General features: G+C 41.9%; 1 protein-coding gene across 3 annotated transcripts in view; it reads right to left on the bottom strand.

Moving 5' to 3' along the window:
- POLD3 (DNA polymerase delta 3, accessory subunit) overlaps nucleotides 1–20,268 on the bottom strand; it is a 50,273-nt gene extending 30,005 nt beyond the window's left edge. Inside the window, exons 1-4 of one of the 3 annotated variants that reach the window (XM_034933362.3) lie at nucleotides 20,077–20,268; nucleotides 18,679–18,734; nucleotides 8,046–8,148; nucleotides 1,330–1,369 (exon numbers count right to left, since the gene is read on the bottom strand). In XM_034933362.3, coding sequence (XP_034789253.2) covers nucleotides 1,330–1,369; nucleotides 8,046–8,148; nucleotides 18,679–18,734; nucleotides 20,077–20,136 — 259 coding nt within the window. In that variant the 5' untranslated portion in view covers nucleotides 20,137–20,268. Of the gene's footprint in view, nucleotides 1–1,329; nucleotides 1,370–8,045; nucleotides 8,149–18,678; nucleotides 18,735–19,584; nucleotides 20,056–20,076 lie in introns of those variants that run through there. The other 2 variants (XM_055094654.2, XM_034933363.3) reach the window with 2 other exon arrangements.
- Nucleotides 20,269–21,845: the final 1,577 nt, after the last annotated feature.

Genomic DNA, 21,845 nt, shown 5'->3' with positions numbered 1-21,845 from the left:
ACAGGAAAAGCAGTCTGTTAATATACAAACTTCATAGCATGTGGGGACTTTAACAAGAAGCCCTTCTGCATTAAAGCATTTGTAATCTGTGGTGGTCCAAAAAACTCTAAAGGCCACACAGCCACATATACAGTAAAACATCAACTCTTCTGTCTGCAATGGGGACATTATGACAAGGTAGGTGGTGGTGAGTCATTTCTAAGGACAGCACCTGTGAGGGTATCACTCATCCAGTGGACATTTAGTAAATATTAATGATTGATGATGACTACGATGATCTTTTTCTTTCGGTCAGAAAAGAGCCTTACACTATAGCATATAATTAAAGAGGACTAAGTAATTTCTATCTGAGAATACTCATTTATATATTTCAATTTTAGTTTAGAGAAGGCAACTCTATAATAAAAACACTACTAACTAGATAAGTCTACGGAGGAGAAACACAAAAGAACACCACAAGAATAAATGTTAGGTTCCGCGAAGGAAGGGATTGCAGCTAACTTGTTCCATGTCCCCAGTGCCTAGTATAGAGCTTGGCACATAGTAGATAATCATTACATATCTACAGAATAAAGACATTTTGCTTTGCTTAACACTGTGGGAATTCAGAAAGTAAAAAGTGGACAAACCCACCACTCTGAATACTTCAGAGTTAAATTTGGTAAAATACCCCCACCCTACCCCCATGGACAAGAACGCTTTCTTTTTAAAATACACATATTTTTTGTGTCCCTGGGGTGGCTGCCCTCCACCCTCCTCAGTCCCAATCTGTGAAATGGGGCCTGCAGGCCAAGGAGCCTTTATATACAAAGTACAACAGTACAGGTTTTGTCTTGAGATATAGGTCCAAGATCATGAGGACCCTGACTGTTATTAAATTCCTTTGAATTGGGTTTTTAAACAATCGAACGGTAGCACTGATAGTCTTGAAACAGTTAGACAAATTTAATTTAGAAGTTATTTAGAAGTCTTTCTGACTTCCAGAAAAGCATTCTTTAACTTGTTTCCTAAAAAAACTGCCACTGTCTTTTTACAGTTGATGAGGTAGCTCATATGGTATTCATAACAGTTTCTGCATGTGTCACGAGTTTTGAAATTCTGTGATAAAAGTGCTTTATAAATGTCAGCAGCTATTGGCCCTAAAAATGGGAAGTCAGGCAGCTGTAGTATCATATTTTAACATGCTTTAAAAACTACTCATAAAATGAATATTGGGCTATTCAGTTAAATAGCTAAATATATTATACGCAGATGTTAGAGGCAGATTTTTTATTGCACCTACACTGATGCCATAAGAGGAAAAAGTTGCTAAGTCACTAAAACACTTACCTTCCAATTTATCTTCTCTCACTACTGCAACCTTGTGGCACTGTAAGAAAATAACACTTTATTAGTGCTTAATGTAAGAATCTGCAATTTTAGTTTCCTTGCTCCAATAATTCAATTGTGCTTGGATGTGAAATTAGGAAAACACCAGGCACTCCTTAAAATATATGTTATAATTTAATAAAGTCAGACTCACTTTTAATTTGCTTACTTTCAGGAAAAAAAATAATAATTTGCTTATCTTAAAACTTCTCAATAAGGTTAAGGAAAGTGATCTAGCACAGATTTCAGTACTACAATTAAAAAAATACAGCATCTCAAATCAGTGTGAGCAAAGGCTTTTTAGTGAGTGATTTAATAAGAATTACTGTATAATCACATGGAACCAGATAAAAATTGGATCTGTTCCTCACATCATATACCAAAATAAATTCTAAATGGATCAGAGATTTAAATGTAAAAAATAAGGCCGGGTGTGGTGGGTCACGCCTGTAATCCCAACACTTTGGGAGGCCGAAGTGGGTGGATCACCTGAGGTCAGGAGTTCAAGACCACCCTGGCCAACATGGTGAGACCTTGTCTCTACTAAAAATACAAAAATTAGCTGGGCGTGGTGGCAGGCGCCTGTAATCCCAGCTACTCAGGGGGGTGAGGCAGGACAATCACTTGAACCTGGGAGGCAGAGGTTGCAGTGAGCTGAGATTGTGCCACTGCACTCCAGCCTGGGTGACAGAGTGAGACTTGGTCTCAAAAAAAAGAGAAGAACACATATATGCACATGAAAACATGTGTGAATTCTATAACCTGCTATAAGCTAAGAAAGAGGGAACATTTCCTAAGTATAATTCAAAATCCAGAAATAACTGAAATAATCTATTTAAAAAAAACAACTTTTAAATGAAAAAAAAAACTTAAGTACAAAAACAAATGATAAAGCGGAAAAAAACTGCAACTTACATCACAAAGGGTTAATACACAACTTCTAAAAATAAAGAAAACAAAGACTAACAACTCTTTAGAAAATGGGCAAGAAAGGCCAGATGTGGCTGGCTGCTCATGCCTGTAATCCCAGTACTTTGGGAGGCCGAGGCAGGCAGATCACGAGGTCAAGAGATGGAGACCTCCCTCGTCAACATGGTGAAACCCTGACTCTACTAAAAATACAAACATTAGCTGGGCATGGTGGCGCATGCCTGTAGTCCCAGCTACTCGGGAGGCTGAGGCAGGAGAGTCACTTGAACCCGGGAGGCAGAGGTTGCAGTGAGCTGAGATCGCGCCACTGCACTCCAGCCTGGTGACAGAGTAAGACTCCGTCTCAAAAAAGGAAAAAAAAAAGGGGGGCAAGTGGTAGGAACAGACAGTTCACAGAAAAAGAAATATAAATAGCCCTAAAACATATTATAACATAATGCTATATGGAAACAGGCACTCTCATACATTGTTGGTGGGAACAAGAAACAGAGTGATATTTGGCAACATCCAACAGAAGTACACATGCACTCACCCTTTGACCGAGCAATCCTACTCTAGGAATGTAACCCTAAAACACACTAGCAAAAATATACAAAACACACAGACACTAAGCTATTCACTACAGCACTATTAATATTTGTAATAGCCAAAGATCATAAATAACAACTACCAATAAGGGATTGCTGAATAAGCTAAGGTATATCTATCAATGTGGCACTATGTGGCTGTAATAATTAATGAGGAATATTTCTATAACTGCTGTGGAGTGATGCTCTGAATCTGTTATGTAAAAAAAGGCAGAGTGCAAAATAGTTTGCACGTATGAAAACATTTATCTAACAAAGAGAGGCAAACTGAATACATATTTTCTTATATTAAAAATATATACAACAGGCCAGGCGCAGTGGCTCACGCCTGTAATCTCAGCACTTTGGGAGGCCGAAGCAGGTGGATCACGAGGTCAGGAGTTCAAGATCAGCCTGGCTGAGATGGCGAAGCCCTGTCTCTACTAAAATACAAAAAAAATTAGCTGGGCATGGTGGTGGGCACCTGTAATCCTAGCTACTCGGGAGGCTGAGGTGGAGAACTGCTTAAACCTGGGAGGCGGAGGATGCAGTGAGCTGAGATCACGCCACTGCACTCCAATGCCTGGCCAACAGAGCAAAATTCCATCTCAAAAAAAAAAAAAAAAATATATATATATATATATATTAAAAACAATGGAAGGAGAAGGCAAACTCAATGTAACAGTTACCTCTAAGGGAAAGGAGGGAACCTATCAATTGAAAGCAAAATGGAAAAAAAAAAATGAATTGAACTAGATATTGAATTGGTGGCTTCAGTACAGTGAGGAATTATTTCAAGTGATTCTAAAATACAGGATGACTGTGCATCCTTAGCAGAACATATCCTACAGACAAAGAACTGCAAAGAAATCTTATTTTCAGTAATCAAATTGTTGGTAATAATACTGGTTTTGCTTTTCTAAACCTCGTGTATTTGTCTAAAGCAAATAGATATTTTTGTTAATGTTCAGAACCACCAAAATTCACAACATAAAAAAACAGCAATCTAAACATCAAATAAGTTTTTTAAAAAGTGTAACCATAAGTTTGAGCTGGGATTATTAATGTTCTCATAATGCATTTTCTCTTAAAACTGGCACTCCTAAAAATGTCATTTTCATTGGTTTATTCAAGGGAAGAAAAAAGTCATGTTCCGTAAAACTGTACACTAAAAATTACAGAGCTTATTATAAAAATTACAGACCATTAGGAATGAACCACTCAAAACCTATGCAGCTTTGCAGTAAGAGCCCTAAAAACAGTAATTCGCACCTCATGAGAAGATCTGAATAGACCAGACAGGTCCGTGTGGCTATATACTGCCTTGGGGGATACTGAAAGTACATAAAAACAACAGAATGGAAATGCCAGCTGGTGCTAAAACAATGCAGACCAGAGTGGAGCTCTGATTCAATGGGTTCCTATTAAAGTGGACACGGGAGTTAGGGAGCATCCACAAACCCAGAGCCTAGGAGGGGGTAAGCCCTCTGTTCTTAGCATAACAGGGAAAACACGGCTAGTTGATGAGAGAAAATTATTCACAGAAAAATTACAGCTAAAAAAACAGAAAGGCCAGGTGCCGTGGTTCATGCCTGTAATCCCAGCACTTAGGGAGGCCGAAGCAGGAGGATCACTTGAGCCCAGAAGTTTAAGACCAGTCTGGACAACATAGTGAGACCTCGTCTCTAATAAAAATTAAAATAAAAAATAAGCTGGGCATGGTGGTGCATGTCTGCAGTCCCAGCTACTGAGGAAGCTGAGGCAAGGGGATCGCTTGGACCCAGGAGTTCAAGGCAAAACATCACCATTTTGTAACCTTTAGTGAATTAATGATTTAGGCAATGTTTAAAACTAATCTCAGCTAAAATTATTAGATGAAAAGCTAACAGGGAACCCATAAAGCACAGATCAGGTTGACAGTTCTTCACATTACAAAAAGAACCAACCAAACATTTCCTTGAAATTTTCAAATAATCCTCTGGAAGAACCTCTGGGATGAGATTTGAAGGAAGCTTTCACGTTCTATATATTGTTAAACATTTTTTATAATAATCATTGGAAAAATAAAAATTATTTACATTTAAAAAAATCCAGGCCAGGCACAGTGGCTCACTTCTGTAATCCTAGCACTTTGAAAGGCCGAGAAGGGCAGATCACTTGAGTTAAGTTCAAGATCACTTGAACTTAGAAGTTTAAGACCAGCCTGGGCAACAGGACAAAACCCCGTCCCTACGAAAAGTACAAAAATTAGTTGGGCGTGGTGGCGAGCACCTGTAATCCGAGCTACTTGGGGGGGTTGAGGCAGGAAGATGGCTTAAACCCAAGAGATTGAGGCTACAGTAAGCCGACATTCTGCCACTGCACTATAGCCTGGATGACAAAGTGAGACCCTGTCTCAAAAAATAAATAAATAAATAAAAAATAAAAATAAGTCCAGGCGCGGTGGCTCACGCCTGTAATCCTAGCACTTTGGGAGGTCGCGGCGGGTGGATCACAAGGTCAGGAGATCGAGACCATCCTGGCTAACATGGTGAAACCCGTCTCTACTAAAAATACAAAAAAAAAAATTAGCCGGGCGTGGTGGCGGGCGCCTGTAGTCCCAGCTACTCAGGAGGCTGAATGACGTGAACCCAGGAGGCAGAGCTTGCAGTGAGCTGAGTTCACGCCACTGCACTGCAGCCTGGGCAACAGAGCAAAACTCCGTCTCAAAAAATAAATAAATAAATAAATAAATAATAATAATAATAAATTCCATACAAAGCTGCGTAATGTCTTTTTTCTTTCTAGAAGCACTAAAAACTTAAAAAGGAAATTATTAATAGAAGAATTAAAAGAACAAAACCTGATCATAATGCTTAATAATCTGCCTTTCCTTAGGAGGGTTCCCTTTAAGGGAAAAAAGGCATACGTAAGCATCCACATTTGGTCAGTTCGTTCTACAGGGTTCCACAGAGCTTCCCAGTGAGGCTAGTGGGAGGGCAAGTCCAGGGCTCTGAAATCCTCACAACCACTTCAACCACAGCAACCCCACTCTTAATAAATTTTATATATAGAACTCTGATTAAGATTTTGTTTGAAAAAGCACTCTGCTGCTAAAAAAAGATAGGCAGAATTTAAATGCCATCTTATACTTAGAAACAGAAGACCTTTTTATAAGCAAGCCATGGCTTAGTTTTTAACTGATTATAGGTTATACATCATTTTGAAAAATGGTCTCGGAAATATGCACTGAGGAACACAATTTGAACACTTTCAGTGTCATCCAAGAAAACCCTGGACTTTGAAGACCAACCATAAAGACCATCTAAGAATCCTAAATTAAGAGCCCCTGTTATAATGGGTTAGTTTGAGTAAAAATCTACATTATCTTAAAACGTAAATTCTTAACTTTGGATCCTATTCCAGAAGATCCATGAGGTCAAAATTTTATGAATGTCAACATATGCATTTTTCTTTCAGATTCTCAAGGGGATCAATGACCAAAAAAAGAATAAAAATCACTGCTTTAAAGAAACATAATGATTTCCAAGTAAAGGCTTGAATATGACTAGATTGAGGGTACTGACATAATTAGAGAAAGAGACAGAAGGTCAGTTGACCCTGGAAACAGAAGAAAATATGACAATCAGCCATAAACTTTGACAGTATCCATTCAAGAGCTCTACAGTGGCAGAACTCTGGAGGCAGGTTTATCTCTGCAAGTAAATGAGTCACGTCTGTTTAACTTTGCTTCAGACATATAAATGACATCTTATTTTACACTTGCAAATATCTTGGTTATCATTTGGCTTGCCAAATAGCCTGGAAACAAGAAAAGAATATGTTCGCTACAGAGTATAAGGATAGGATCCCTCTAGCAGTTTTGTGGCTCCTTGTAAATTACTAAATTGACATTCCAATTTTATTTTATATCACCCAAGCTGGAGTGCAGTGGCGCAATCACAGCTCGCTGCAGCCTTGACCTTATGGGCTCAAGTAATCCTTCCCACTTCAGCCTCCTGAGTAGCTGGGACTACAGGCGCATGCCACCATGCCTGGCTAATTTTTGTATTTTTTGTAGAGATGGGGTTTCGCTAGGTTGCCCAGGTTGGTCTCAAACTCCTGGGCTCAAGTGATTCTCCCAACCCAGCTTCCCAAAGGGCTGGGATCACAGGAGCAAGGCACCGTACCCAGCCTGACATTTCAGTTTTAAATCTCACATGCTGGGGACTCAATCGCTAAAAAACAAATCCAGTCAATATTTTGACAAATCAGGGCTCTGAACTTATGATTCTAAGGGAAAATCAAAGGAAAGAGGAAAAGAGTGGATCTCTGAGAAACGGCCACCTGACCTTTGGGCCAAGTCCCATGGGGCTTTTTATGCCCGAAAGAACCTTCAGATAGGAAGTTTGAGGAAGTGAGAACAGAGGAGGTATGCCTTACTTTTGGGAGGATGCCAGAGAGGGGGAATTATTAAAGTTCCCAAGGCCCAGTTTGGTGCAGGAGAGGGAACAAGATATCTTAGCAGAGCTTCTGGTAGCCACCAAGGCATGGGAGTAATAGAATGATCCCTGTGCCCCTGAGAGGGACATGAAAATAGTTAAGAGAAAAGTCAAGCAGACCTGAGAAAGCTTTACAGTCAGGATGATGAAATCCAGCAGTCACCTGTGTTGCCAGATGACCAGATACCAGGTGGGACTACAAAAAGAAGAGGAAGGAGAATAAAATGTTCCCAGCCTATGCACTGCATTAGCTATGCTCCTGCCAAAAACTCTTACCCTTCAGGCACTTAGACGTAAGCCTACCCAAATGAATGTTCAAAATTAAAAGAAGTTCAGTTAAAAAAAGTATAATTTTTGAACACTTGTATTCATGGTTTGAAATTTGAACAGGTGGAAAATTAAACACCATTGTTCTCCATATACCTTCAAGAGGAAAAAAAGAGATATAGGGAATAACAGAAGCAGTCTCCTAACATCTTATTGCATAATAATGATACAGTCTCTGCATCACAGCCAAGATATTACCCAAACTTCTCAGTTTTAGATTTAATCTAAAAATCCAAAATAATCATCACCATCAAGTAGCTCTTTAAAACTACTATAACACAGAATCTTGATTTTTTCTCTCCCCTGAACTATGTTATAACACTCTTCATAACACAAACACATTTAAGCTCATTACAAGGCTCTGAGAACTTACGGAATGTCCATTCTGAATGAGACTGCCAGACACCAAATAGGTAACATGCAGCTGGGCTCCTGAATTTTCTTTTCGTTTCCTTTCAACATAATCATACAGCATCCTATTCCAAAGAAAAGAAGGCACAAGTAAGACATCAGTAAGAGTTTTTACATGATCAACTCTTAATTAATGACTTAAAAGATAAATGAAATCTGGTAGTCCATCAGATTTTCTGAACAGTAGCATTTTTGCTTGGCCTATGGACAGTTGAAAAAAAAAAGGATGGACTTTAGACAGGACATGGGGAGTAGAGTCCATGTGTTTGGAGCTGGCACAGTGATCAGTACATTAACTGAAATAAGATTAATAATAGACCAAGAGGGACTGAACCTGCATTAAAACAGTGGCAATGATACATAATAAATAGAACACTGAATCAAGAAGTAGTTTGGTAACTGTCTAAGCTCTGGATAAGTTAATTAATTTGTCTAGGCCTCTTAATATCCCAAGGCGTAAACAGGAGGGTTATATTAGATTAGTGATTCTTTTAACCTGGGATTCAGGTGGCCATCTATAACCCTCCAATCCTAAAGTTTCAGCAAATGTTTATGTGCTTTTTTGGGAGATGTGTGAGGGTTTTCAATGGATTCTGAAGAGTGAATTACTCCAAAACATTAAGAACTACTAAGTATATGATCACAAATGTCCAGCTCTGAAATTCCAATTTTATGATTACTCAGATTTAATGCCGGTTCAGAATTGCAGAATGTAACAGCTTACTCACATTGCCCAGTATTCAGAATAATTCATTAACCTGAGATAGCCAAATACTAAATGCAGAAATAATGTTGCTTTTAGTAAAATCTCTAAATTCATTTTTACTCTATGATCCAGCAAGTATCAGAAGTTGGCTCCCTTCAATAATCTAGTTTAAAAACAACAAAGAGACATAACATGTCTTTTATTTCGAGAAACATTTACAATCTCTCTATAATATACTTCTGCCAAGCACAGCTAGAAATTTAAAAATCCCCAGAGAAACTCAACCTACATTGCTGTTCACTCTCTTCTTGAAGAGCCTGCTCTCTCAGCTTCCATAAAACCATGCCCCACTGAGTCTTCTGCTACCCATCTCACTGCTTCTGCTTTACTTTCTGAAGAGACTTCTCTACCTCCTCCCTTTCCTTAACTGTTGGTGTTCTGTCTTTAGCTATTTTTTCACTCTGTATTAGAGTGACTGACCATTCCTGTCTGCCTGGGTCTGAGGGGTTTCTTGGGATGTGGAACTTTCAGTGACAAAACCAACCATCCTGGGCAAACCCAGGGTGGCTAGTCACCCTACTACATATTTTCCTCGGTTTATTTCATCCATCTCTGACAACATCATCATCTGCTGAAACCAGGCAAGCCAGAAATCTGGGAGTCATTATACTTCACTTCTTCCTATCCAATGAGTTGCCAAGTCTCATCAGCTCTCCTTCCCAAGTAATTCTTGACTCCATGCCCTCCAAATCTCTTGACTAGACTATTTCAATTCCAAGTATCAATTCCTCTTCTCCTCCCCACCTCACCTTCATTATCCATGATGCTGCCAGAGTGAAGTTTAAAAAATGCAAATCAAGTCATTCAATCAACAAAACTTTACCAAGTGGTTACTTTATGTTCTATGCCTTAGGGACAGAACAGTGAATAAAGCAAAGTCCACTCTTAGAGCTTACATTCTAGAAAGGAGACACACAATAAACATATAATATATAATCTCAGATGACAGTAAGTCTATGGAAACAAAGTTAAGTAAGTTAAGGAGGACAGAGGGTGCCTGAGAAGTTTTGCTATTTTATATAAGGTGATTAGGGAAGGCCTCATTAGCAGAGCCCTGCAGGGAAGGAGGGAGCCAGCAAGGTGGATATCTTGGGAAACAATGTTCTAGGCAGAGAGTCCAGCAAATACCAAGGTTCTGAGGCAGGAAGGTCAGCAAGATCCAAGGAACAGAAAGGAGGCCAGTGTGCTGTAGTGGAATAAGGACAGTAGTAGGGGAGAGAGGGCAGAGTGCCAGGCACATAGGGCTTTGTGGCTACCATAGGACTTTAAGAAGCCATTAGAAAGTTGAGAGCAGAGGTAATGTGATCTCACCTTTCAGAAGGATCTGAGAAGGTTATGTGGATGATATACTGTAGAGGGGCAAGGGAGGAAGCAAGACCAGTTAGGAGGCTATTGCAATAACCCAGCCTAGAGATGACCAGGGTGGCTCAGTTTGAGGCGGTAGCAGTGCAGGTAGTAATTAGTGGATGAATTCTGGGTATATTTTAAAGTGAGAAACAACAGGATTTGCTGATATACTGTGTTGAAGTGTAAGAGAAAGAAGAGTCAAAAATGACTGGACTAGGCAACCCAAAGAAGGAAGCTGTAATTCACTGAGATGGGGGAACAGCAGGAAAAGCAGGTGTTGATGGGAGAAGTCAGGAGTTAGGTTTGGGGGCATATTAAATTTGCAATGCCTATTAGTCACTGTTGATGTTGAAAAGGTTGCTAGAGAGTCTTGTCTGAAACATAATTCCTTGTTATAAAGCTTTCAGTAGCGCCAGGTGTGGTGGCTCACGCCTGTAATCCCAGCTCTCAGGGAGGCAGAGGCAGGAGGATAGTTTGAGCACAGGAGTTCGAGACCTGACTGGGCAACATAGCGAGACCCCATGTTCCACACAAAGGGAGGAGAAAAAAAAAAGTGTAACAAAGCTTTCAGTAGCTTCATCCCCTAAGGATCAACTTCAAATCTCTAGCAACGACAGGTAAGACCCTTCTTGTTCTGGGCTCTGTATCTCTGACCATTCCCCATCATACCTACACTATCTTCATCCTTATGAAACATTCTACAATTCTCTTTATTCCTTTGTATATGCCCTTCCTTCTGCCTAGAAGGCTCTTCTCAGGCCGCAACTACCTAATTTCTCATCAAGACAGCAGCTCAGTTGTCACCTCCTCTATGAAGTATGAACCCTTCCCCAACACCATCAGGTCACCAGGGCACATCTTTTTTTTAAGAGATAGAGTCTCACTCTGTCGCCCAGGCTGAAGTGCAGTGGCGCAGCTCTCTATAACCTTGAATTCCTGGGCTCAAGCCATCCTCCTTCCTCAGCCTCCTAAGTAAACAGGACCACAGGTGCATGCTACCATGCCTGGTTATTATTATTTTTTTTTCTTCCTGGTAGAAACAGGCTTTTGTTATATCTCCCAGCCTGGCCTCGAACCCCTGGGCTCAAGCGATCCTCCCGCCTTGGCCTCTCAAAATGCTAGGATTACAGGAGTGAGCCTTCATGCCTAGAAAATGAGCCTCTGCCGTCCAAGCTCTAACAAATTTTATCCCATATCTATTATTACAGCACGTATCACCCTGCCTTCTAACTATTTATTTTACATATGAGGCATCCCCTCTAGACTGTTAACACCTTGAGTACAAAAAGGTGCCCTAGTCAGGATTTTTGCTGATTCCTCCTCTTTGCCCTCTAATGTTTCTTTCCATTACAACAATTGTGTTAGAAGGATAAATGAGCTAACGGATCCATGAACATTTTGGTTTATTGATGCTAGTTTGGACCATGCTAAAGGAAGACATGATAGGCAGGTACCATGCCCAAAATGCTTGCAAGCTTGCTGGCCAAATGCACTATCTTTTATCCACAACTAATAGTCCTGCCCATATCATCAGTCATTGTCCTCTATGCACTTGTCTCCCCAAATTGACCCCAGTTCTTCTCTCTTATATTAACAGAAAATGCAAAGCAAACTCTTATTTTAAAAAACAATTCCTGTGGCCGGGTGCGGTGGCTCACACCTGTAATCCCAGCACTTCGGGAGGCCAAGGCAGGCAGATCACCTGAGGTCGAGAGTTTGAGACCAGCCTAACCAACATAGAGAAACCTCATCTCTATTAAAAATACAAAATTAGCCGGGCACATGGTGGCGCATGCCCGTAATCCCAGTTACTCGGGAGGCTGAAGCAGGAGAATCACTTGAACCTGGGAGACAGAGGTTGCAGTGAGCCGGGATCGTGCCATCACACTCCAGCCTGGGCAACAAGAGCAAAACCCTATCTCAAAAAAAAAAAAAAAAGGAAAGAATTCCTGCCTACTTTTTGAGTCTTTAAAACATGTCTTATCTAATTTAAGCCAAACTTTTCTGTTTTTTGGGCTGTCGCCAGGCTGGAGTGCAGTGGCGCGATCTCAGCTCACTGCAATGTCTGCCTCCTAGGTTCAAGTGATTTTCCTGCCTCAGCCTCCCAAGTAGCTGGGACTACAGGCATATGCTGGCTAATTTTTTGTATTTTAGTAGAGACAGGGTTTCATCGTGTTGCCCAGGCTGGTCTCAAACTCCTGAGCTCAGGCAATCTGCCCTCCTCAGCCTCCCAAAGTGCTAGGATTACAGGCATTAGCCACCGCGCCCAGCCTAAGCCAAATATTTTTTAATAAACAAAATATAAAATATTCTTAAATAAGAATGACAACAGGCTGGGCACAGTGGCTCAGGCCTGTAATCCCAGCATGTTAGGAGGCCGAGGCAGGCGGATCACGAGGTCAGGGGTTCAAGACCAGCCTGGCCAGCATGGTGAAACCCCCATCTCTACTAAAAATACAAGAAATTAGCCAGGCATGGTGGCATGTGCCTGTAGTCCCAGCTACTCGGGAGGCTGAGGCAGGAGAAGTGCTTGAATTCCGCAGGCGGAGGTTGCAGTGAGCCGAGATTGCGCCATTGTACTCCAGCCTGGGCAACAGAGCTGTCTCAAAAAAAAAAAATAATAATAATAATAACAACATATATGACTTCTTACAAGATACACTTCCTACACATATGATTAATTATAGCTTCCCATTTTAATTCATTAATCTTCCCTCCTGATCAGTTCCACCCATAATGTTCCCCAGGATGAGAACAGTGTATTGCCCATACCACTTTCTCTAACCCAACTTAATTATTTCACAGCATTTTCACAGTCTGAAATTATCTTGTTTAAATCAACCAGGGGAGGGACCCTGTCTGTCAGGTTTACTGTTGTATAACATAGCCTGAAATAATGCTAAAAAAAAACAGTATGAGGCCGGGCACGGTGGCTCAAGCCTGTAATCCCAGCACTTTGGGAGGCCGAGGTGGGCAGATCGCGAGGTCAGGGGTTCAAGACCAGCCTGGCCAAGATCGTGAAACCCTGTCTCTACTAAAAACACAAAAATTAGCCAGGCGTGGTGGCAGGCGCTGTAATCCCCACTATTCAGGAGGCTGAAGCAGGAGAATCGCTTGAACCTGGAAGGTGGAGGTTGCAGTGAGCTGAGTTCCGCCACTGCACTCCGGCCTAGGCAACAGAGCGAGACTCCGTCAAAAAAAAAAAAAAAAAAAAAAAAAAAAAAATTAAGTGAGAGAAATGTTTGTGAAAATACTATAGTGAGGCCGAACATGGTGGCTCATGCCTATAATCTCAGCACTTTGGGAGGCTGAGGCAGGAGGACTGCTTGAGTCCAGACGTTCAAGACCAGCCTGGTCAACACAGCAAGATCCCATCTCTACGAAATAAAAAAATCAGCTAGCATGGTGGCATATACCTGTGGTCCCGGCTACTCTCAGGAGGCTGAGGTGGGAGTATCCCTTAAGCCTAGGAGGTCACGGCTAAAGGAAGCCATGTTTGAACTACTGCACTCCAGCCTGGGTGATACAGTGAGACTCTATCTCAAAACAAACATAAACCATAGTGCTTGGTATTCATTCAGTATGTATTGGCATTCATTGAGTGCCTGACACTGAAGACAGAATAATTGTGGCATGTTATATTTTCCAAAGATGGCTGAGACAGCATCTTCCATTCCATATGCTCTTCTACATTCTCTCATTGAGAAATAGAGCCCACTCCTTGAATCTGGTATGGCCAGTTATTCACTGCTTGACTTCTGAGGCTAGTCAGAAAAGGCAATTGGCTCTACATTGTGCTGGAACACAAGCTTTTGGAGCCCTGAGCTTCTATGTAAGAAGTCCGACTACCTGGAGACACCAGGCTGTGAGAAAGCCCAGGCCATACAGAGAGACCACATGCAAGCACTCTAGTCCACTGCCCCAGCTAAAGGCCCAACAGATGGCCAGAATCAACAGCCAGACATGTGCATAAAGATGCCTAGAGATGACCAGGTTCCAGTTATTGAGACTTTCCAGCGGGGATGCCAGACATCATGGAACAGACATAAGCCATTCCCACTGTGCCCTATCCAAATTCCAAAGCAAAAGAATCTATGCGCATAATAAAATGTTTCCAGGCACTACATTTTGGGGTGATTTCTGACACAGCAATAGTAATCAGAACAGTGATGAACCTGACAAGTTTCCTGCCTTCATAGAGTTTATATTCTAGTGGAGAAAGACATATAATTAGCAAGAAAATGCCAAGACAATAATATGAATTATAAAATGCTGGGATAACCGTATACCCATGTGCAAAAAACTGACGCTGGACGCTTTCCTTACACCATACACAAAAAATCAACTCCAAGTGATTCCTAGAAGATATAGTCAATATTTATACATTTCAGTGATTCATTTAAAAATTAGCTTGAACTAACACCTAATCTGAAAGCTTTAGTATAGTCTTACTGTAGGAACTAAAGCATTTTTTTCTTTTTCTTTCTTTCCTCCCTTTTTTCTCTCTCCTCTCTTTCTCTTTTAGAGACAGGTTCTTGCTCTGTCACCCAGGTGTGATCATAGCTCACTGCAGCCTTGAACTCCCGGGCTCAGGCTCAATTCTCCTGCCTCAGCCTTCCAAGTAGCTAAGACTACAGGTGCATGTCACCACACCAGGCTCATGTTTTAAAAAAACTTTTTATAAAGATGTGGGTCTCACTATGTTGCCCAGGCTCGTCTTGAACTCCTGGGCTCAAGCAATCCTCCTACCTCAGCCTCCTCAAGTGTTGGGACTAATACAACTGAGCCACCACAGCCACCCGACTGAAGCATTTCTAATGGTAACAAGTACATGGCCAGGTGCAGTGGCTCATGCCTGCAATCCCAGCACTTTTGAGGACAAGGCAGGAGGATGGCTTCAGCCTGGGAGTTCGAGACCAGCCTGCACAACACAGCGAAACCCCGTCTCTACAAAAAATACAAAAAGTAGCCAAGTGTGGTGCCATGCGCCTATAGTTCCAGCTAGTCGGGAGGCTGAGGAGGGAGAATCACTTGAGCCTGGGAGGCCGAAGTTGCAGTGAGCCAAAATTGCGCCACTGCATTTCCATCTGGGCAACAGGGTGAAACCCTGTCTCAAAACAACAATAATAATAATAATGATGTTAACAAGCACATGATCTGTAGAAAACTTAAAACATAGTGATAACCATGATTTTTTTAAACTCTAAGTGGCTTACAGAATTAAATATAAGTGCAAAAACTAAAAAATCTTAGAAAAAAGCACAGGAGTAAATCTTCATAACCCTGGGTTAGGCAAAGCCTTCTTAGATATTATGTCAGAAGCACAAGCAACACATCAAAAAGAAAACACAACAAGGGTATGGAGAAAACAGAATGCTTATACATTGTTGGTGGGAATGTAAATTAATACAGCCATTATGTAAAACGGTATGGAGGTTCCTCAAAATATCAAAAATAGAGCTACCGTATGATCCAGCAGTCCCACTACGGATAAACATCCAAAGGAAATGAAATCAGTATGTCAGAGATATTTGCACTCACATGTTTATTGCAGCACTATTTACAACAGCCAAGATATGGAATCAACAAATGTCCATTAATGGATAAATGGATAAAGGAAATATAGTGTATATACACAATGGAATACTATTCAGCCATAAAAATGAATAAAATCCTACCATTTGCAACAAAATGGATGAACCTGGAAGAGACTATGTTAACTGAAATAAGCCAGACACAGACAAATACCACATGATCTCACTCATTTGTGGAATCTGTAAAAGGTGATCTCACGGAAGTGGAAAGCAGAATTTTCTTTCCATAGGCTGAGGTGGTTAGGGGAGAGGGAATGGGGAGATGTCGGTCTAAAGGATACATAATTACAGTTAGACAGGAATAAGTTCAAGAGCTCTACTGTATAGCATGGTGACTACAGTTAGTGATGATATATTATATTCTTGAAAAATGCAAAGATGGTAGACATTAAATGTTTTCACCACCAAAATAACTGTGTGATGTAATACATTTATTAGCTAGATTTAACTATTCCACAGTGTATATATACTTCAAAACGTAATGTTGTACACAATAAATACATACAACTTTCTCAATTTAAAATATCTTGGCTGGGCATGATGGCTCACGTCTGCAATCCCAGCACTTTAGGAGGCCGAGGCGGGCAGATCACTTGAGGTCAGGAGTTCGAGACCAGCCTGGCCAGCATGGTGAAACCCCAACTCTACTAAAAATACAATAAAATTAGCCAGGTGTGGTGGCACATGCCTGTAGTCCCAGCTACCTCGGAGGCTGAGGCAGTAGAATAGCTTGAACCAGGGAGGCAGAGGTTGCAGTGAGCCGAGATCACGCCATTGGACTCCAGCCTGGGCGACAGAGCAAGGCTTCTGCCTCAAAAAAAAAAAAAGAAAAAAAAAATCTTCTTAGGCCGGGCACAGTGGCTCATATCTGTAATCCCAGCATTTTGGGAGGCCAAGGTGGGAGGATCACTTGAGGTCAGAAGTTTGAGACCAGCCTGGACAACACAGCAAGATCTCATCTCTAATTAAAAAAATAATAATAATAAGATTTAAAAAAATTAATCATTTTAAAATTTAAACTTAAAAAAGCATAAGCAACAAAAGGAAAAATAAATAAATTGGACTTCATCAGCAATAAAAACTTCCATGGGCCAGGCATGGTGGCTTATGTCTGTAATCCCAGCACTTTGGGAGGCCAAGGCAGGGGCTTGAGCCTGGGAATTCAAGACCAGCCTGGGACCAGCCTGGGAAACATGGCAAGACTCCATCTCTACAAAAAATTTAAAAATTAGCTGAGTGTGGTGGCACGCACCTGTAGTCCCGGCTACTCGGGAGGCTGAGGTGGGAAAATCACCTGAGCCCAGGGAAGTCAAGGCTGCAGTGGGCTGAGATCACACCACTGCACTCCAGCTTGGGCAACAGAGTGACATCCTGTCTCAAACAACAACAACAACAAAAAATGTCTGTGCTTCAAAGCACACCATCAAGAAAGTACAAAGACAATCCACAGAATGGGAGAAAATTTTTGCAAATAATTTTTCAATCAGGGTCTTGTATTCAGAATATATAAAGAACTCATAAAACTCAACAACAACCAAAAATACCCAATGACAAAAATGGGCAAAAGTTTGAATATCTATTTCTCCAAAGATATGGCCAAGCAGCATATGAAAAGATATTCAGCAACATTAGTCATTAGGAAAATGCAAATCAACATAATTTATGAGACACCACTTCACATCCACTAGGATGGTTAAAATAAGACATAATAAAAAGTTTTTGCCAGGTGTGGTGATGTACACCTGTAGAGCTAGTTGGTAGGCTGAGGCGGGAGGATCCTTGAGTTCAAATCCAGCCTGGGCAACATAGTGAAACCCCATCTCAAAAAAAAAAAAAAAAAAGAGTTCATCCATGAGAAGTCTGAGGGAAAAAAAAGTGATAGTGTTGACCAGAATGTGGAGAAACTGAAATACTCATATACTGTTAGGACTGTAAGACAGTGCAGCCATTTTGAAAAATAGTTTGTCAGTTCCTCAAAATGTTAAATACAGAATTATCTCATGACCCAGCAATTCCAATCCTAGTTTGGCTGTGTCCCCACCCAAATCTCAACTTGAATTGTAATAATCCCCACATGTCAAAGACGGACCAGGTGGAGATAACTGAATTATGGGGGCAGTTTCCCCATGCTCTTCTCAGGATAGTGAGTTCTCACGAGATCTGATGGTTTTACAAGGGGCTTCCCCCTTCGCTCGACACTCATTCTCTCTCCTGCCACCCCGTGAAGAGATGCCTTCCGCCAAGTCTCCTGAGGCCTCCCCAGCCATGCGGAACTGTGAGTCAATTAAACCTCGTCTTTATAAATTCAATCTCAGGTGTGTCTTCATAGCAGCATGAGAATGGACTAACACTATACCCAAGATAACTGAAAATATATGTTCATATAAACACTTATACATGAATGTTTTATACATGAATGTTCATAACAGCATCATTCATAGCAGTCAAAATATGGAAATAACCCAAATGTCCATTAATGATGAATAAACAAAACTTGTTGTATCCATATTACAGACTGAATCATGTCTCCAAAAAGGTAATGTTAAAGCCCTAACCCCCAATACCTTAAAATGTGACCTTATTTAGAAATAGAATTATAGCACATGTAATTAGTTAAGACAAGGTCATATTGGAGTAGGGTGGATTCGTAATTCAGTATGACTGGTGTTCATATAAGATGGACATGCAAAGATACAGATATACAGGGAGAATGCCATGACAATGAAGGCAGAGATTGGAATTACGCAGTTACAAGCCAAGAAATGCCAATGATTGCCAGCAAACCAAATTAGCTCTAATCTATATAGGCTATCTGTAGAGTTAAAAGCAAAGCATAACAACAACAAAAAATTCCAATATGATTAAAATTGGTAGTAAATTGGACTTACTGTTTGGCCTGGTTAACATGAACCCCTAGTGTATAGCTCAGCCATTTGTATGTCACCTGTAACAAGAAAAAATTTTTCAAATGTTTTATTAGATGACTCCAGAGTGCACATCAGTCCCGAGGGTCTGTTGCTAAAGATTCCTATTCTTAGATGATTATGCCTTATAAATTACAATAAATGCCACTGCAGTTTTGCCAAGAACTATCTATCTGGGTAGGCAGGACCTATTTATCTTAAAAATGCTAAGAAGTTTGTTTCATGAACTAATGAAAAGTAATCTAAAAAGACAAGCTGAACATACCTAACAGAAAAAACTCTCATTTTCCTCACATTCCTTGTTTTACTCAGGCCCTTTCCTCATGATGTTTTTTTTGGGGGCCACCAGCCAAAGCCATCCTAAAACTCTTTCAGAAGCTAGATGACTTTGAAGTGTGATGTCTCAGAAACTTCTAAAGAAAGTTGCACCCATGCAAACATTAAAGGGCACAGGTGGTGCAGGGGTCAGGAAACGAAAAAAGTGGGTAAATATTTTTATAAGAGATTAGATTGGGAACTACCAGCATCAAGCCTTCATCCCTCCTAGACCCAGGATGCCTGCACTCTCTTCTCTCAAAGTCTCTTCCAATTCCAAATGTCAAGCTTCCAATAGTTAGAAGACTTGCACAGGTTAGGCAAAGGCAGTGTGATGTAGAAGAAAGCATTAGTAAGAAGACAGACCTAGGTTGAAAAACTGCCTATCCCTTACCAACCGCAAATAAACAAGTTATTTGGCCCCTCAGCTTCAATTTCCTCATCTCGGGATACCACCACCGACCTGGGATGGGGTGCGGGGAGGTCACTGTAAAGATTAAAGTGCCTTGGCACACAGCAGGCACTCAATCATCACGGTTTGCAAAGTGCACTCACATCCATCAATTCGCTCGATTTTTTCCTCACCCGTGTGAAGCGGATCAAACCTCTACCAATGCTTAAATTTCCAGGAAGAGGAAACAGTATCTGGAGGTTACGCAACTTGTAACTTAACACAGTTAAGACACGATTTCCTCAACTGTAAACTTAAAACTTTAAACGCCAACCACCTTAAAAGAAAAGTGTAGGGACGCCTTAGAACTCTCAGCCAACGGCCCTCCCTTCGCGCCCGGTCTCCGCGGCTCCAGCCCCAGGCTCTGTTCCCAGCACGCCCACCCAAGGGACGCGGACTTCCGTGTGTGCCGGAGGACCTTCCCGACGAGTCCTCGCTCGCTCTGGGGCACAGAGCTCGCCCAGGTCCCCTCGTGGGGACCTGTCTCCCCTGGTCCCCACGAAGCCACAAGCAGACAGGGGGTCAAGGCTCCCGCCGCCCTAGCCGGGCCCAGGACCCCGGTCGCACGCCCGCGTTCCCCAGTAGTAGCTGCTCACGATCTTGTTTTGGTCCGTGACGAACTCGTCTATATTTTCCAGATAAAGCTGGTCCGCCATGGTGCGGCAGCGCTGGGACCCGCCTCTAACCCCTCTCTCAATCACAGCCACAGCTCCCGCCGGCGGGAAACGTCTTTGCTCCCTCCCAGGTCCCGGGTCGTTTCCCCGGCAACGGAGGCGACGCACTACGGCGGCCCTCGAAGGGTCAAACTAGTCAGGGAGACGGCGCAGACGGAGGTAGGCAGAGCTAGTAGAAAACACCGAAGTGCGGGGCCTCCTGGCTGGTTTTTTCCTATACCTACGTACCTATGATAAAGTTTAATTTATAAATTAGGCACAGTAAGAGATTAACAAAAATAACTAACGATAAAATAGAACAATTATTATTATACTGTAATAAACATTAGTGAATATGGTCTCTCAACAGATGTCATTGGGTATAATATTTCCCTACCGAGGTTGGCTGCGCGTGATGAAACCCGGGAAAGCCAGGATAAAGGGGAGACTATTGAAAACAATAATTTTAGTAGTGCTGCCAACTGGGGAAAAGTACTGCCTGTTATAATCCCTCAGAGTTGAGAAATTAGGGAAGGTTTTTCCAGAGGGGTTGAGGAGAGGCTGAGTGTTTCGGATAGAAGCAGGAGAATTTGCTGGAAAAGAGTTCATTATCTCTGGATTGTTAGGAGAAGAGGCGGATGAGAGAGACGGGAGAAACCAAATCGTTGTGCCTAGGAGACTGTGAAGAGGCGCTTGAGCTGTGTTCTCAGGAAAACTTGGAGGAAAGTTATCAGGTTGGGGAATTTCAACTCAAATTTCTCCTAGTATCACCCCCGCAAAAATCTTTAGTAATTGACTTAAGCATAAGCCGGTGCAGTTCAGTATCGCAGGTGTAGTGCGTAAGAGAGTGGGCTCTAGAGTCAGACTTACTGGGTTTGAATCCTGGTTTTGCTGTTTGTTGTGTAAACTTAGGTAATTCTTTAGCCACTAGGAGCCTATTTCCTTATCTATAAAATGGGAATAATAACAGTACCTACTTCAAAGGCTTGTCGCGACATGCATTCATTCAAAGCATAGCAAAATCCTGAGAAAGGCCAGATACTATTCTGAGTGTTGAGGTGCTGGGGCTGCAGCTATGAGCAATAATAAACCGAGCCTGTTCACATGTAACTTATATTCTGAGATTTTTAAGTGAAAGATAGTGGTGGTTTAAAATAGGGTAGCAGACCGGGCGCGGTGGCTAACGCCTGTAATCCCAGCACTTTGGGAGGCCTAGGGGGATGAATCACCTGAGGTCAGGAGTTCGAGACCTGCCAGGCCCACATAGTGAAACCCTGTCTCTACTAAAAATATAAAAATTAGCCGGGCGTGGTGGCACGTGCCTATAGTCCCAGTTACTCCCAGGGCTGAGGCATGAGAATGTCTTGAATCCAGGAGGTGGAGGTTGCAGTGAGCCGAGATCATGCCACTGCACTTCAGCTTGGGAAACAGAGGGAGACTCCGTCTAAAAATAAAATAAAATGGCTCGGCGCAGTGGCTCACACCTGTAATCCCAGCACTTTGGGAGGCCGAGGCAGGCAGATCACCTGAGGTCAGGAGTTCGAGACCAGCCTGGCCAACATGGCGAAACCCCGTCTCTACTAAAAATATAAAAATTAACCAGGTGTGGTGGTACACGCCTGTAATCCCAGCTACTCGGGAGGCTGAGGCAGCAGAATCACTTGAACCTGGGAGACCGAGGTTGCGGTGAGCTGAGATGGTGCCACTGCACT

The sequence above is a fragment of the Pan paniscus genome, chromosome 9 (genome assembly GCF_029289425.2).
Source record: "Pan paniscus chromosome 9, NHGRI_mPanPan1-v2.0_pri, whole genome shotgun sequence".
In the NCBI taxonomy this organism is placed as follows: Eukaryota; Metazoa; Chordata; class Mammalia; order Primates; family Hominidae; genus Pan; species Pan paniscus.
The sequence above is the reverse complement of the archived record's forward strand: the minus strand, read 5'-3'. Positions and strand labels throughout refer to the sequence as shown.